Here is a 16,506-nt window from a genome sequence, read left to right as displayed (position 1 = left end):
ATCCATGTGCTACACTAGTTTCGACTACACTTTGCGATTCAGAACGTCAGTTTAGAAACAACGTATGTGCCATTAGTTTTCCAATGTACATGAGTGTTCAATCAACTAAATATTTTAGTTTCTCGTCCGAAGAACGGATGGTCAAGCAAGTTGGCAACTCGGCAGAAAATGGCTGAAAACCACGAGAGAGTTCAAAAACACACACTATCAAATGAGTCAGGGCCAAGGTCTTGAATAGAAGGGAGGAGAGAGGAGAGATGGGGCTTTCTACACGAATGAAAAAAGAGGCCGGGGGAAACAATAGAGGTCCCAATTAAAAGGGCGTGAAAATGAAAGCAAAAGCGACCTGTCTCGTTTCCGAATATTTGGACTGCAGCTCTACCACAACGCCGACAATCGCGGAATTAGGTCGACCGAGTCATGACACAATGCACTGAAAAAAAAATTCTCTTGGATCTTGAGTTCAGACTCTGAATAACATTGACAAGAAAAGATACTCTCGATTAGTGCCTCGGTAAACGGTTATGGAGCGGAAAGTGGACATTTTGGAACTGCAAAATTCAAATATACGAGACGACTTTGGCGTTATCAGATGTGGAGAGTGATTAACATGTCCTGTCTCAATGTAAAATGACTCACTTAGATGGACTTAGGAGACTTGGGACTGAGAAATTGTCTTAATAATAATTACTTAGGTCCAAAGCAGGCCCGCCACATCCCATCTCGGGCCCTGGTACCAATTTTCTGGCCCGGGCCCCTAGCACCGGGGGGGGGGGGGGGGGGGTCCGGGGGGCCTCCCCCGGAAAATTTTTGAAATTATAAATCTATTTGGACGCATTATGAAGCTCTTATGATGCAGATTTTCCATCAATTTCTGCAGAATAATTACGCCTTTTTGTTTACTTTCAGCACCAAAAACTTTCGAATTGTTGCATTCAAAACATCTATAATTTTTTTTTGGGGGGGGGGGGGGCAGATGATAATTTTCAATTCTATGGGGAGCCGGGCCCCCCTGGACTCCCCTTTCGTACGTCTATGGCAAGGGAGTTAAGCCATTGAAGTCGAGGATGCCCAGAAAGGAGCCTCTTAGCATCCGACAATGGAAGAAAATGAAACACAGTTACTAAAAATATCATTCTACATATACTCAAAATCTTGAAAATCTCTAAAAAAAGTAAGAAAAATTTTATAGTGCCCTAGCGTGTTTTTGAAATTTTATTCACCTTTTGCGGAATTTTTGGGGTAATTTTTTCACTTTTCCCTACGAGACAAGGGTTACACATGAATTCGTAGTGGTTTGTCACCTGCGTCACGGGCCCCTCCAGGGCCCGGGCCCCGGTACCAAGGACCCAGTATCCCCCCCTTGTGGCGGGCCTGGTCCAAAGTAATGTAATTTCTTAAGTAACTGAAGTTTCCGGCTACAGAAACAGAGGTTTTGTTCAGATAACCGAGCTCTTCAGAAAAAAAAGAGTTTTATTGTTAGTAAAACCACGAGATACCTGAACCAAAGTTCGAATTCTATACGATTGAAAAAAAATTTCGGTTACCTGGTAACCGAAGTTCTTTACTTCGTTCAAGTAACCTGTGCTTTTGTTAGCTACAAATTACATGGCTCTATTACATTTTCGGTCTAGTCTTGGCCAAAACAAACACCACATTTCAACAATTCGCTACCTACATGACAGAAACATTTGTATGTATACCATTCGTGCCTCTAGATTTCCCGTAGGATGAGAAAGACACTTGCACCTGGCTCAAGTTAGTGCAGTCGTCTTTTAAGGTTTTTTTAATTCAAGGAGAGCATAACTATGCAGATTTACAAACGAAAAAGTATAATTTCAGAGAATCTAAACGAGTATAATGGAAGATTTTAACTTAAACAGACTGATCGACAATCGATGGTAAAGTTTAAAATAAACGCATGTTGGAGGAAAAGATTCATTTAAAGATATGTATCTTCTATTGACGCAAGAAATTGCCTACTAAAAACTTATTAGGGGTTTCGCAATTTATGAGACTGATACTACTGCTATAGACTAATCTATTGTAGCGAGGAGATGACCAGAATTTGACTGGACTGGATGACGTCTAAGCTCGAGTTAGGTTAGGTAAGGTTCTAACCTAACCTTTGTCTAAGTTGACGGACAAAAAGAGAAAAAAGGAAAAAACCACGAGAAATACGTATTGCATCTAAAATACGATGTCAAATGGGCAAATTCAGGACCCATTCTAGAAATAGCTGATCAAGTTAGCCATCGCAAAGAGGGCATCCTGCGAGAAGTTCCAGCCCCCTCCGTATGAGTTCCCCTAGTTACAGTTCTGCCCTCATTCCCTCACGCCTGAAACCCTGGTTGGACCAGCCGAATTTCGCACAATTTTCCCTCAACTCATAATTTTATCTCTACTTTAGACCTTCAGAACCTACTTGTCATGCGCGTTCATTATGTTTGGTCAAGAATTTCTTGTAAAGGTGGGGTCCTGAGTTTAACCATTCTTCAATATTCTCAATCTTCAATCTGCCCTCATTCCCTCACGCCTGAAATTCTGGCTGGACCAGCCGAATTTCGCACGATTTTCCCTCAACTCATAATTTTATCTCTACTTTAGACCTTCAGTACCTACTTGTCATGCGCGTTCATTATGTTTGGTTAAGAGTTTCTTATAAAGATGGGGTCCTGAGTTAAAACATTCTTCAATAAAGCGAAATACGGCCTTACTTTGGGACAATTTTCAGGAGAAGGGGTCCAGATTTCCCAGTACGGCCTTGGCTAAAAGTGGCGGCATGCTGTCCCATTAATTCATTGATGAAGTCTACGGATATTGAACAGCTACTAACGGCAGGAGTTTTTTTGGGGGGAGGGATGATCAGCTTTCGGGGATGGAAGAGGGGAAGACCCCGAGCTATGTCCAAGATTTCAGTGGCATGGCGTGCTTTGCGATAAATCGATTGATTTGCCATTTAAACCTATGGGAAAGGATCGATAGACAGGGTGTCCGTAGCGAACACCTTTATAATCGATTCTTTACCATACCTGCAAATAGAGAAACGTCGATGATCGATCATTCACGCCACGCCACAACAAGATTTCACGATTTTACCATTTGTATAAACGAAACGAAAGACTCACCTTCTTCTGGAGTTGGGAACGATGGCAAACGGGAGGCGAAATCCACTGGCAATGCTGGGCGTCTGGGGATGCTGCGGCGAGGACGGCGAGGGGACCGGCCCCGAATTCAACAACACTGACACATTGGGGGGCGCGGCGGCCCCCAGGGGAAACTGGGCGGGCGGGGTGACGACCGGGACGGGGACGGCGACGGGGGGCAGCGTCGAGTAAGGGGGTGGCAAGTGCGAGTTGAGAATGTCCGGGAGCCGCTCCGACTCCGGGGGGACCTGCGTTTGCGGGGGCCACGAGTGCGGGTCCTGAGGGGGCAGCGAGGACCTTTGCAGGGAGTTCATGAGCCGCCGCTGCTGGTGGCGTCGCTCCCGTCTCTCCCGGCGCCGCTGTTCCCGGTTGGCGTCCCGAGGGTTGACTAGGACATCGTCCGTCTGGGCCTCGGTCGACGTGAACGTCCGCGAGGACACCGTTTCGGGGGCATTGCTAGGCACTAACTCGGCACTTCCGCGGCTCTGGAGGGTGTAGACGGGCGAGTTGGTCGACGTCGGCGGGATGTAGATGTTGCTCGTCGAGACGGACACTCTGGGCTTCGGGGGCGGGGGCGCGACCGCGGGTCCACTTTCTACCCGGACGTTGGACACATTCGAGCTGTTTTGACAGAGGATACTCGGCACGGCCGACACGGTGGCCGGTACGGCGCGGTAGCACACATTCGCGGGGGAAGCACTCAAGTCGCAGTTGATATCACTCACACTGAATTTCCCGGGCACAACACTGACACTGGAACTGGAACAAGTATCCACCGATTCACTCCCGTTCGCAGAGGGCTCGACGTTCACGAGCATTGTATCGAGTGCATCGCGCGTAGCGCCGACGCGGGACCTCGGCTCAGACTGGCCCGCTCCGGCTCCGGCCGCCGCGCGCCGCGAACCAGTTGCCGAGCGCAGCGCTCCCTGCGGCGGCTCCGGCAAGCTCGGCCGCGGGTCGTTGACCAGTCCTGTCCACTCGGCGCCGTGAAATCTGTAATCAGGGGTTGGTGTCGGCGTCGGCGAGTTGATGAGCCCGCAGAGCGAGGAGGACGTCGAGTCGTGGCCGCGTTCGCGACACACCCCCGCCAGCGACCGCTCCGAGTCGGTCGACGATAACGAGTCAAGCGAGGAGGTGGAGTCGCGGGGGTCGCGCGACCAAGTCGAGGGTGAGTTCAGCCAGTAGGACACGTCCGAGTCGTCCAGGTTCCGGCTGGTCGTCGTCTCGCTCCGACATTCGTACGGCTGCCAGAGCAGTGACGAGAGGGCGCGCTCGTAGTCGCTTCGGGACGTCCGTAAAAATCCACCCTCGAGTCGCCAGTCTCGTTCCGAGAGCCAGCTTTTCGAGCGGACGGGGGTGCGTCGAGCGGGGTTGACGGGGGGTTGAGGGGTAAGGCCACTTGGGTGCGGGTCGTTGGACCTTGCTAGGTTCTCTATCGTCTCTACGGTGCTTCTAGGTCGATCCACCGGTCGCCGGTCGGGTAGGCTCTCTCGGCCGTACTTCAACAAAAACAACTTATCGGCACGCAGCTCTGCGAGGTCTTTCCGCCCGGGAGTCGCGTTTGAAGGGTTCTTGGGCGCTAGTGGTCGGCGTGGAGGGTTTTTGGGGTCCACGCGCCGGCGTCCCGGGCGTTTTTGGTTCTTTTTCGCGGCGTCTTGGATGTCCTTCTTCCCCTCCTCACCTCCGCCTCCGCCCCCCTCGTCTTCTTCTTCATTTTCCGAGTCCGACTCGGAGCCGAGGAGTTCTAGGTGGGAGAGGGGCCGCGGTCTGATGACGTCACGCGGCCGAGAGGCGGTGAGGCGGTATTTGTCTTTGGTATCGTTCGATGACATCCCACGTGGACGCAGAGGTGACTAGAGTGAGAGAGATCGGACATCAAAGATGAGAGGTCAGTCATCGGACAGGAGGAAATGGTCGCCGCGTTTGGGTTTTCTGGCACCTCGGCATCTGCCTCGCGTTGGAGCCAAGTTCAGCAACCTGAAACAGCAAACATGGAAACAGAATGATTAGTTTTTTTAGAAAATTTAATCTTGTACAAAACAAAATGTTTATACTCGAGAAAAGCATGCAGTAACATAAACAGTACATTCGATAAAATATTATGGTAAATAAACTCTTTACAACTAATTGGTGCTCTACATTAATACTTCAAAAAACATTAGGTAAGTGTATTTCACTTTGTGTATTTTCAACTTTCACAAAAGTTAGCAATTTTTCTTACAAATGTGGCGTTCCTCGACCGTCGGCTAAAATGCATTTTTACGAATGTTTACAATAATTAAATAAATACCGATTTAAAAAATTATTGAATAAAAATGCGTTAAAGTGAAAATTCGTCTCTTTTTAAGTGCAAAACCAAAGGCAATCAGCTGGATTGCATATAGCAAAAAGGCACAAAGAGTATGCCACTGTCGCTTAGATGGTGCAACTTTTTTTTACCTTCCAAATATAAACTGATCATCGAAACAAGTTTCAGCTTTGCTCCCAATAGACTACAGTTCAAGACGAAAATTACCTTTGTGAATTTAATTTTTTGCATGATTTCAGTAATTTCATTGCAAAAAATGTAAGTTGCACAATCTAAGCAACATTGGAATGCTCTTCGATCCTTTTTTCAAAGAGCGATCCAAATGATCTACACCACATCAAGATAACTATGGAGTCTGATTTTCAAGCAGATGAACATTAGCAACGATGTACGAATTGTTTGCAAATCGGAAAGAAACAGTGATCGATACTTTAGATTTTGAAAAAGCCGAGACACTCAATGAAGTGAGTCAGTGCTAATTCGCTGGATAATAATGGTCGCACATGCTTTAGTTTAATGTAGAGCACCAACACTAAAGTGGTTGTTGGCACTCCAAAATAGTTATTACTATTCATTCTCGAGGAATAGTGATGTTGGACAGACTTCACAACGCAATTACGCCATGTGCCTGGATGGAATAGGTTTTTTGCAAAAAGTTTTATGATTTCACACCTTGACTGGCGAGGATGCCAAGTTGGAAGAGTTACTCCGATTTCGCTTTCCGAGTCGGGCGAGTGCTACACCTAGATCCGGCATCACGGCTGTTGAGTGAGTTCCGCAAGTTTGCATAAACTTTGCGTTTTCTCATTTATTTTCAAGATTAGACTCGGAGAAATGAGTGACGGCACGCCGCGAAAAGTTGGCGAATTCCAGGTCGCCGAGTGGACGGCGGCTCCATTAGGAAGCCTGCGTTCGGCTATAACTTTTCTTCTTTTTTTCGGGGGGGGGGGGGTGGAGGGGGAGAAGAAGGTAACTTTCCCTTCCTGGCGCACTTATTTTCTTAGAAAAATCAGTAAGGTTACGACACGGTCTTGCTAGAGCTTGGCCTGCTCGCGACGTCACGTCAGGTTTTCCGAGCGAATCCTTGACAGGGAATAGACGTCGGCGCCGACTTCGAAATTCAATTTGCTCGATATTCATCAAACCGGCCGATGAAGGGTTTTAGCTTGCCAATCCACGAGTTCCTTGCTCAACTTCTTGCTCTTATAACCATAAATAAGGCTCAGTTTCCATTATGCTGAAGTTTAATGAAAATAAGTCATTAGATGGCATGGACATAATTTGGAGATAGATTTACCTTTTAACTGTCTATACAAAGAAATAGCTTTAAAAAAAAGGATTAGGATAACCGCACAGACTAGGAAGTGTCTGAATCTCAAGTGAATATGGGTTGAGTATTTTCTAAACTGGACAATCTTTTTGTCGACAAACGCTAATAGCGTTTGTCGCTCTCACACAATATTTTTAGAACGTATCGGCTATCGGATTCTGTTCTAGCTTTTATTTAAAATGTTTTTCTCTTTTTTTTTACCGTGCATCAAAAATTGATAGTACTCTATCAGCAAATACCCGGATATTAATAATAAAAAAGGAATGTCACATATAACAACTCTGGGAATGCTGCAACCAGTGGCGATGCGGGGATGATCGGTCATCGATTTCCCCATTTAAAGCTGTGAAAAATAATCGCGTAAGGTGTTCGTTGCGAACACCCTGTTCATGGATTCTTTTCCATGGGTTAAAATAGTAGATCAGTCGATACATCGCATAGTAGGCCACGCTACTGGCTGCATCACTTTCAGAGTATGACGAGGGCATTTTCTTATTGACCCACTTCGGCATGAAAGGCTATCTCTCGATTTAAGTGAAATTAGAGTACCTATATTAAGAGAGAGTATGGCCACTGGGTCCCATGGAGAGGCTTAGGACCCAAAAATGGCGGTGCTTTGTTTTGGTTTTTGAGGATGGGAGGGGGGTCATTGCCAACTTTTGACGGTTATCACCAACCGCGCTTGCTGCCAACCTTACTACATCTAAGATCATTTTTCTCGAAAATTGCACACGATTAGCCTTAAAAATATGTAAAAAAGTCGCAATAGTGCATTTGGGTAAAGTTCTCGTTACGATAAGCAAAGACAACTACATTTTGAATCATTTTGCATTACATTAACTTTATGGCGTCCGCCATTTTTGGGTCCTAAGGGCTCCATTCAGCCTAAGATGGCTGAGCCAATCAGAGGTGGTAACTCCAGTGGCCATACTCTCTCGATATAGGTACTCTAAGTGAAATATTCTTCGGGAAGAGGTGTGAGGCTAATTCGAGCCGTACATGCGGGTCCTCGGTTGCAGCGGATTTAAGTTACAACTTCAAACAAAGTTGATTGGAGTAATGAAAGACGCTGGGAAAAATTTAATAATTTATCTAATAACTCAGTGCGGAAAAGGACGTCACCTCCGACTCGGAGCGGATAGAAAAGAAGAAGGAGACGACTCCTCTCTTGAAATTATCACTGCCTCTTACACTTTTAATTTCTCTCCTTCGTGGCGACCAACTAATCTGGAACAACTTAATTTTCCTCTCTCGAAAAGTCCTCCCTTTCATTCCCTTTTTAATTTAACAGGGAAGAGGAAGAAGAGGAGGAAGAAAAATTCCGGCACGGACCTGGAGAGAAAAGTCGGTTCTCTCGCTCGCGAAGCTCCGAAGTTTGCTGATGAATTCATAGCACGATCCGAGGAAGAGAGGGTGAGAGGGGTGGGAAAGGGGTGGGAGAGGAGTGGGTGGTGGTAATTAATAAGGAAAGTAATATTGTTTACTCCGGCTCCGGGTCAGCTTTACCGCATCCCGGACCCAAAGTGAATATATTCATCATGGGCTCAACGGTGCCTGCGATCGATTGGCTCTGCAATTTGTGAGGCATGCCAACCTCTCACTCTCACAGTCGGATCATGTTCAGTTCACGTATAATGCTGCCGTGCTCAGGAAAAAAGCCGTATCATCATCAAAAAATTTCCAAATCAGCCCGAATAAAGGTCACTATGTACGTAGAGCCTGAAATTGTTCCTCTTATTATTTCCAAGTTTTCGCATGAACATAAAAAATAATTGTTCTATGAATCGGTTCCCATAAATCGGTGATGGATCCCTCTGAAAGCTGTCTCCACAAATCGACGGTGAAACTATCAGACCACGTATCTCGCCTTTTTACCCAAATAGACAACACCGCGATGAATTTATACCAAGATGGCGGTGGTCTCTTGAAAGCGGTGATAAAATCGAAATGAAGAGAGGTGTAGGCTACTTCAAAGGTGCTACCGTCATGTCACAGCTAACCGGTCGTCCCTCAAAGAGTCCCAGCTCCATTCATTCCGTTTTTTACTGGCTCCCACACTTTTGATTGAACTTATCTTTCCAAATTGCTTTTCGAGTGAGGAAAAAAGGAAACAAAGTTCGATTTCATGGGAGCTAAATGCGTAGTTGAGTTTAAGTGGGGGCTCCCCCACGACTCACGAAAGTATTCATAATTTGGATAATACTGATTATTGCGAGGGAATTAAAAATGCAGCCCATTTGTTGCGATTTTACTCGAGTCATATCGGACACTGACCTAATTTCTATGTTTTTTCATTAAATAATTTTTCTTGTGTGTAGAAATTTTCCAACTAGGTTCGCAGATTCTAGAGGAAGATAAAAATGCTGAACATGTTTTACATTCAATTTTGACAAAGAATGTATCTTGTAAAAGTTAAAAATGTATCCTGTTTCGTGATTCAACATTACGGTGGGTTTTCACATGATCATTGAGTATGAGCTTCGGACAGTTAGTTTTAGACAAAATCAGTGACACCGTCATATTTCTACTAAGATTCTGCATGAGAATAACGTGGTCGGGTACATCGCAAGATCCCGTTTGGGCAAAAATTCCATTACAGAGCCGGAAGATCAGAACAGAGAAAAATGAGAGATCTCTTTGGATGAAAACGGTGAAAAATGAATGAAAACGGAAAATCATGAGATGAAATAGATTTACAAGATTTCCGAGGGGAAGACAGCGGGAGGAAGAGACAGACACAAAGTGTGGGTGGAAAAAGAATAAGAAGGAGAGTTATGATGGAGAGCGAGATGGAGGGGGGGGGGGGGGCAGAAGGGAGAAAAACTGGGTGAAGAGGTCATAAGCATGAAAAGGACGGTAGCGGGCAAGCATTCAGAAATGCATTTCTTAATACTTCCCGCTTATCAATTTGAATTTGAAACGTATAATGCCCGATTCATTTCTGGTGGCCTTTGAGGATGCTCCATAATATTCAATATGAGAACAAGGGCTCTTTACGGGTTTCCCTCTCCTTTCCCACGCCGCCAGGTTTCGTCGAAAATCCCTATTTTCGGGAACCCGCCCCGGAAAATTCTCCTAACTTGACAGCTTCGCCCAACCCTTCGCCTCGAAAAACGTCCCATATACCTCGCTGTACATTACCTCTTCAAAGTTCACCGCTATTCATAAATCGGTTAGCATCCCTCTCTGACCCTCTTTTCCCCACCGGGGGGGTTTCGTCAGAATTTTTAAGCCACGCTCAAGTAAGTTGTCAAATCGGGACGAATTTACGATTCTTTGGTGAATAAACCACCAGGGGAAAAAAATGGTAGTGTAAATTTTGATGCAGAGAAGTCCATACTGGTGCTGAAGCGTTTACAGAAACTTTACAAATGTCTCCGATGGTTTTTAGTGAAATTTGAGACGACTTTTTGTCCGTGAGTTGGGAGAGACATTCCGAGTTTCCATCGTAAGCAAGACGACGTTCTCATTCGTTCCTCTTTGGAAAATTAATGTCTTACAGTATTTCATTACTGGATGGGAAAACATACTTTCATACTTTGGCGGTTATTTGACTTAAATAATTAGGATTTAATGAAAAGAAGAATAAAGTTGTTCGTGCCTTTTTTGCCCCTGGCCAAACCGATGCAGACGGAGCATAGACGTCATAAAATTGGAAATCAAATGATAGCACGGAGCTAACTTCTTCCTCTTTTCTTAGATCGAATAAAATAAGGAGTAACCCTAAACATAATGGTAACCGGTAAACCGTCCAATGAAGAAAAAAAGGAAATGTCTGCATTTCGGGCATTTTGGAAAGAGGTCAATAAAAGTGGAAGCTGACATTTTTCTCATCGGTTTTCTTGGAGATGGTATACGGTTTATGGAATTGTGTCGAATCATACCAAAACAACGGATGGTACGGTTAGTTTTCCATACTTCGAGTTTTAGATTTTGCTGAAATAATGACGTCATATTGTCTCCACCTACGCCACAGTACAAACAAATCGAAAACTGCGACCACCTCATTGTTCTCTCTATATGAAACAGAATAGCTCTCTGAATTGCCGACATAATTAAATCGCCCTGATACCACACTGCGCCGTGCTGCTTTAGTGAATCAATAAGACATTTTATATGGGTATTTAAGGATATTTTCGTAAAAAAGTACTGGAAAAATGTTTCTTGGATATTGAGTCCAGACTAAAGAAAAAAAAACCCACTCTTGATTCAATCAGATTTTTGCTTTGAACGGATTTCCTTTTGATTCAAGCAAAAACCCGATTGAATCAAGAGTATTTTTCCTTGTCAAATTTTTAAAGAGTCAGAACTCTGGATCCTGGGGATCTTTTTTTCCAATGAAAAGTATAGTAGAGTCCATAGGATGGAGACAATTATACATTTTTAACGGTGAGGAGCACAAAGCATATCATTTTCAGAGACGCATCATTGCTCTTAGGATGTTTTGAATTTCGTCCCATCAATCCCTCAGTATGAGGAAAATTGAAATATTCCGATCATCTCAGAAAAGAAACGTCTGCGTTCCGACATCAAAATGATACCTCCGAGTCCAACTCGATGAGAAGTATCCAAGCACTTTATCAAGGAGCCTTTTGTCAGATGAAAAGAGGACTCCGAGCGAGGACTTCACCGCCGCGCCGCGCCGCGCCGCGATAAAGACTCCATAGAAACCCTTCTTTTCCTCATAAAATTATAGATTCCCCTCAAATCTGTCAGACGTGGAGAGGACAAGGGTTCCTTCCACCCTGCTCAGCAAGAACGTCGCAACTCCGATTAATACTGCTCGCAGATACGTGGTTTGGTTCTCAGATCTCGAGAGCCGGGTCTCGTTAAAGCAGGAAAAAACGAAGCTATTCGGATCAGAAAATTGATGCCCTCGGATTTCCTTCATAATGAAAAGAAAGCGGAGGAGCAAATGAATTTAGGAAGTTCGATAACGGCTTAGAGGTTTTTTGAGACAAGGTTTTTGAGGGAGGGTGTCCAGCAGTGGTGCCTTGTTGACGGTTTTTAATTTTTGGTCTCAGACCCAATGCATATATGTTGGGCGATGAGCGTCATTCCGGGCAAGGAAAATAATAACTGAATTCGGGGAAAGGCTGTAAAAAAAACAAACGATAAATAAAAAACCCGAACGTTTTGAAATGTTACAATTTCATTATCAATCGGAGAAAAATAAATAAAAATGTGTCGTCGATTCGCTGTTATTGCGAGACCGAGACAGCATTTCCGTGCAGCATGACGTTAAGCGCATCATATTTCTAACTGTCCACATCAAATTTATTTTGTACCCTGAATTTTTCCAGCAGTTAATTTTTTGGCTCATTTCCATATTGTTCAAATCATTTAAATTATGAAATACCTTGCCATGGCTTTCGATTTCTACCCGTGGGCACCATGACACCCGATAGACTATGTGGACCAACCATGGCGTGTTTTTACCACTGAACATTTGAAAAATACACTAAAATATGAAGCTGTGAAAAAGTATATTTGAAAAGAATATAGTTTTTTTAAATATTAGTTTACAGAGATGATGGGAACAAATAAAATAAATAAGGGACCATCTTGAACTAATTTTTCCCGATAAATGAGGGTCATTCAGATGGACACATTAAATAAAAAGTATCGACATTCCTTTCAGATTTTGAACGCAGGATAGAATTTTAGGTTTCATTTAGTCAAACTCTAGAAAAAATAAATTTCTCTCGCAACTCTTTTTTTGCTCATTTCCTCTTCACACGGGTTTAAAATTTCGCAGGATGCCATCAGGATTTGAGCTATCCTTATCGCAAGTAAAGGACTTAAGAATGCTTGAAATTTATGTAAAATAAAGTGGTGCATATTGTGCTGACAAAAAAAAAAAAAAAAAAAAAAAAAAAAAAAAAAAAAATTCAAACTTCAACCTGCTTAGTTGATTGATATTAATTAAATATACCCTTGAGGTGAGTTAACAAAAAATTAAAGATTTGGGACCAAGAATGAAGAGTTATTAGATTCAAAGCGGCCACGAGGGAGAGGACATGATGCCAGACATTCGATTTGACAACAATCACAGAGGTTATTGAAACCTGTCCAAATCTGTCTCGCTCGGGCCCAAGCTTCCTAGACATTTGGGGACTCTTCTCCTCCCCTGCTTGGACGTATTCTTTCATGGCAACCTTACTTAACCGCCCAAATGGTCGTTGCGGATGAGCTTGGAATTGCGTAGGAGATGATGCTTGTCAGGTACCACGCTGTGATACGCTTAGGGCTTTCCCTTCAGACGAGGCAGTCCTTATTCGCTCTCCTCCATCCCCTGGTTTTCGGTTTCTATTATCCAATTAATCTGAGATTCGGGGTCGGGGTGCGTGTAAATATTTACTATTATCTTGTGCCATCCACTATTTTCGTGCCTTTCATTCCCTGCTGCGATTGTAGACCTGCGTTCGATACTATGACGTCATCGAACAAAGCTTACCTTAGGGCTCATTTATGGGTCGAGGAGTATCCTCCGAAAGATAGTGTCATGTTACACCGCTACAGTTCGTCGTTTTCCGCACGAAAGAACGTAACTTCATTCCAGGGTTGCAAAATTGACCGAAAAAATTAAATATTTTATGAGTACTAAACCTGTATTAATTTTCGTCGAAAATTTGTTTGATTTTCGCGTGAGATGAGAAGAAAAATTAGTTTAATTTTAAATCAGAAATTTTCCAAATGTTCCTCGTAAAAATGCAATTTGCGCGGCAACACTGTTGCAACACTGAGATATAGTTGCGTTTTTTTTCGTGACAAAAACGACGAATTATTATTCTGCCGACTGAAATGCAACTGATGTATAAAGGTTGAGTTGTTATTCGTATAGAAAAGGCATGAGTTTTGAAAGCTTCTCCGATTGTTCAATGGTTTGCATAATTTGTAGGAAACCGGTAAAACACACTGGCTAATGATTTTTATAAAGAAAAAAGTAAAAATACGGCAAGATTTTGCAGAAGAAAAGTTCCAGTCGGTCTATATCAAATTGATCATTCCCGAGGGACTCCGAACTGCAACATCTCAGCGCAGCAGTACAAAACTTGTACGTCCTGTCGCTTTGAAAAATGATGAAAAGAAGGCTTACTTCTAAACAAACTCCAGACACGAATTTTACTGATACGTATTTATTTTGTTTAAAAATCTGAGAGAAATATCACCGTTACCTTTAAAGTATCGGTGCGGGTGACGTAAAGTTGCATGATTCTGTCGCTTGGTGCATTTGGATTTTTTTTCTTCCTCTTCTTTTTTTTTTTCCTACTACATCAAGTAGCCCACAATGGCTAATCCTGCGCTTTTAACCCCATCCCCCCTCCGCCCCTAAGAACCAGTTCCAGGGAACCATTGCCTGAGACCATCAAACTCGAGTCGCCTGGCCGGGAATCAAACCCGGGACCTCCCGATTATAGAGCTAGCAGTACAACCACTACAACATAGGAGGCCGACAAATTGTTGGCAAACGATAGTAATTTTTCGCAGTAAAGCGTGCACGTGCATTTGTGCAACGTTAGGACTTAAAAACGTGAAATATCTTATGTAAACAATATAATGTCATCAGGGGCAATAATACTATATTTAAAATCCGACAAAATCGAATGTAATAGTCCTGAGGTTAAAAAAATAAGTCCAGTGATCATCTGACTGTATTCTGTGTTGCCAGTACGGGAAAGGAAAGAAGACAAAAAAAATCTGTTATTTAAAAAAGTCAATGGTCAACGAGAGACTCCAAAACTTCATTCCTCGTGTAAATAGACAGAGTAGTGACCACCGTCCTCGGAGAGGGCTTATAGAGAAATCCCTTTGCTCTCTTGGGAGCATCTGATAATGAAAAACCCAAGAGTTGATTTATCCGAGCAGCCAATACGAAGACAAGCGAAAAAGAGAGGAAATAATATATTAAAACCGGAAGAAAAAAGGTTTTTAATTTACATTGTCGGCAGCCTGCAAATACCGAGCGGGAAAGAAGAGGAACAGAGAGAATTAATTCAAGCGGGAAAAATTAATTCAACACTCGAACTCTTTGAACTATGCGGGGCCACTTAGAGTTTATTTGCACTTACGCCTATTTCGTCATCATCAGAGAGCACATAATTTTTCCTCCTCTTTGAACTGTTTCTATTTTTTTTTTTACTTCTCGCGTTTACGTGCACTGGAAAAAAAATACATTGGATCTAGAGTCCAGACTCTTAAAAACATCGACGAGAAAAAATACTCTTGATTCAATCGGATTTTTGCTTAAATCAAGAGCCAAGCCTCTTAATTTGAGCGGATTTCCTTTTGATTTAAGCAAAAATCTGATTGAATCAAGAGTATTTTTTATTGTCAATGTTTTCAAGAGTCTGGACTCTAGATCCAATGTGGTTTTTTTCCAGTGTGCGATCGTGTTTTGTTTTTTGTTTTTTTCGACTTTTAATCAATAAGCATAGATTTGTTAAGAAGAATTATAATAGTGACCTGTTTGTAAAAATGGCCGAACTTTAAGTAATAATGTTTCTGGTACTGCAGTGCTGCATGATTGAGCGATACGATTGTATCGATGAGGCACAATTGGAGACACAATTTTGATCAAGAAAGTATAAAAGAATTCTACGGTTGCATAGGCCGGTGTCTAGCACAGAAATCAATGCATTTCGACTGCATGTTAACACTCCTGAATGGTAGGCAATACGCGCGCATGGTAGTAGTATGTGTTGTGAGGAGTGCTAATTGAAGGATACATGCTATGTATGCGAGACTCCAGTCTGGCCGGATGACAATACTGTGAGACGGAATAACACTCATTTTTTATCAATTAGGCAAAAAAACGAAATTTTAAGGGGTGTACAATTGTGTGTACATGCATTAAAACTTTGAAGTCAGCGAAGATAGAGCGATGAGCATTGAGCGAGCGGCAAGGCAACGGAGAAAAAGAGAATTAGCACTGTTTGATCCAGATTATTCGGCCCACTGAACGGACTATTCCTGGATGAGTTTCTAGATCCTTAAAATATGCTTCTAGTCTTGGAAAACCCAAATTTAACAAAAGAGCAGAATCAATTCTGCTATTTGTGGAATAACAGAATAAAGATCCGACCAGTTTTTGCATTGCGAAAATTTAATTTATTATTATAACAATCACTGAAACAATTTTTCTTGAGATATTATTTTGACTTAAAGCGTCGTTTCGTGTCCACAAAATTTGGTTTTTTGGAGTTGAATCCGTGCGGATTTAACTTAGAGTCAGTTTTTTTTTTTTTTTTTTTGTTAAAAAACATTGTTTTACCATCGTTTTTAAAGGTAAAAAATTAAATTGCCCAATTCACTTTGGCAATAGCTGATGTGGCTTGGTTCCTTTCTGTTAAACGCGGTCCATTTCAGGACCATATCTTTGAAAATTTTGATTTTTCAATATTTTATAAAAAATAAAATACGGCAACGCTTTTACATAAAATCCCTTCGTTGCCCACCAGCAACAAATAATAAGTCCTGAAGTGTTCCTTGTTTGCGTTTGGGTGTGCGTGCGCCGACATTGTCAAGCCAACTCTGTCGCGCGATAAGTAAAAATCGCGCATGAACATACGGCCAGTATTGAGGCTAGGCGGTTCTTAAATGTGGGGGGGGGGGGGGGGGCTGATGAGTGGTGAGGAGGACGAGGGGGGAAGGGGGGCTCCATTCGTTGTACGTTCAAGAGGCGGCGCGGCGTGGCGTACGCAAGGGACTGCCGGGATTAA

At 43.1% G+C, this 16,506-nt stretch overlaps 1 protein-coding gene across 1 annotated transcript in view; it reads right to left on the bottom strand.

The window, feature by feature from the left end:
- The window catches only part of LOC109034587 (uncharacterized), a 450,911-nt gene that overhangs the window by 275,063 nt on the left and 159,342 nt on the right, over positions 1-16,506 (bottom strand). Inside the window, exon 5 of the mRNA XM_072305658.1 lies at positions 3,129-5,123. Coding sequence (XP_072161759.1) covers positions 3,129-4,978 — 1,850 coding nt within the window. The 5' untranslated portion in view covers positions 4,979-5,123. The remainder of the gene's footprint in view (positions 1-3,128; positions 5,124-16,506) is intronic.

Source organism: Bemisia tabaci, chromosome 1, assembly GCF_918797505.1.
Source record: "Bemisia tabaci chromosome 1, PGI_BMITA_v3".
Taxonomy (NCBI): domain Eukaryota; kingdom Metazoa; phylum Arthropoda; class Insecta; order Hemiptera; family Aleyrodidae; genus Bemisia; species Bemisia tabaci.
Note: the sequence above shows the minus strand (reverse complement) of the source record. Positions and strands in the feature narration are given on the sequence as shown.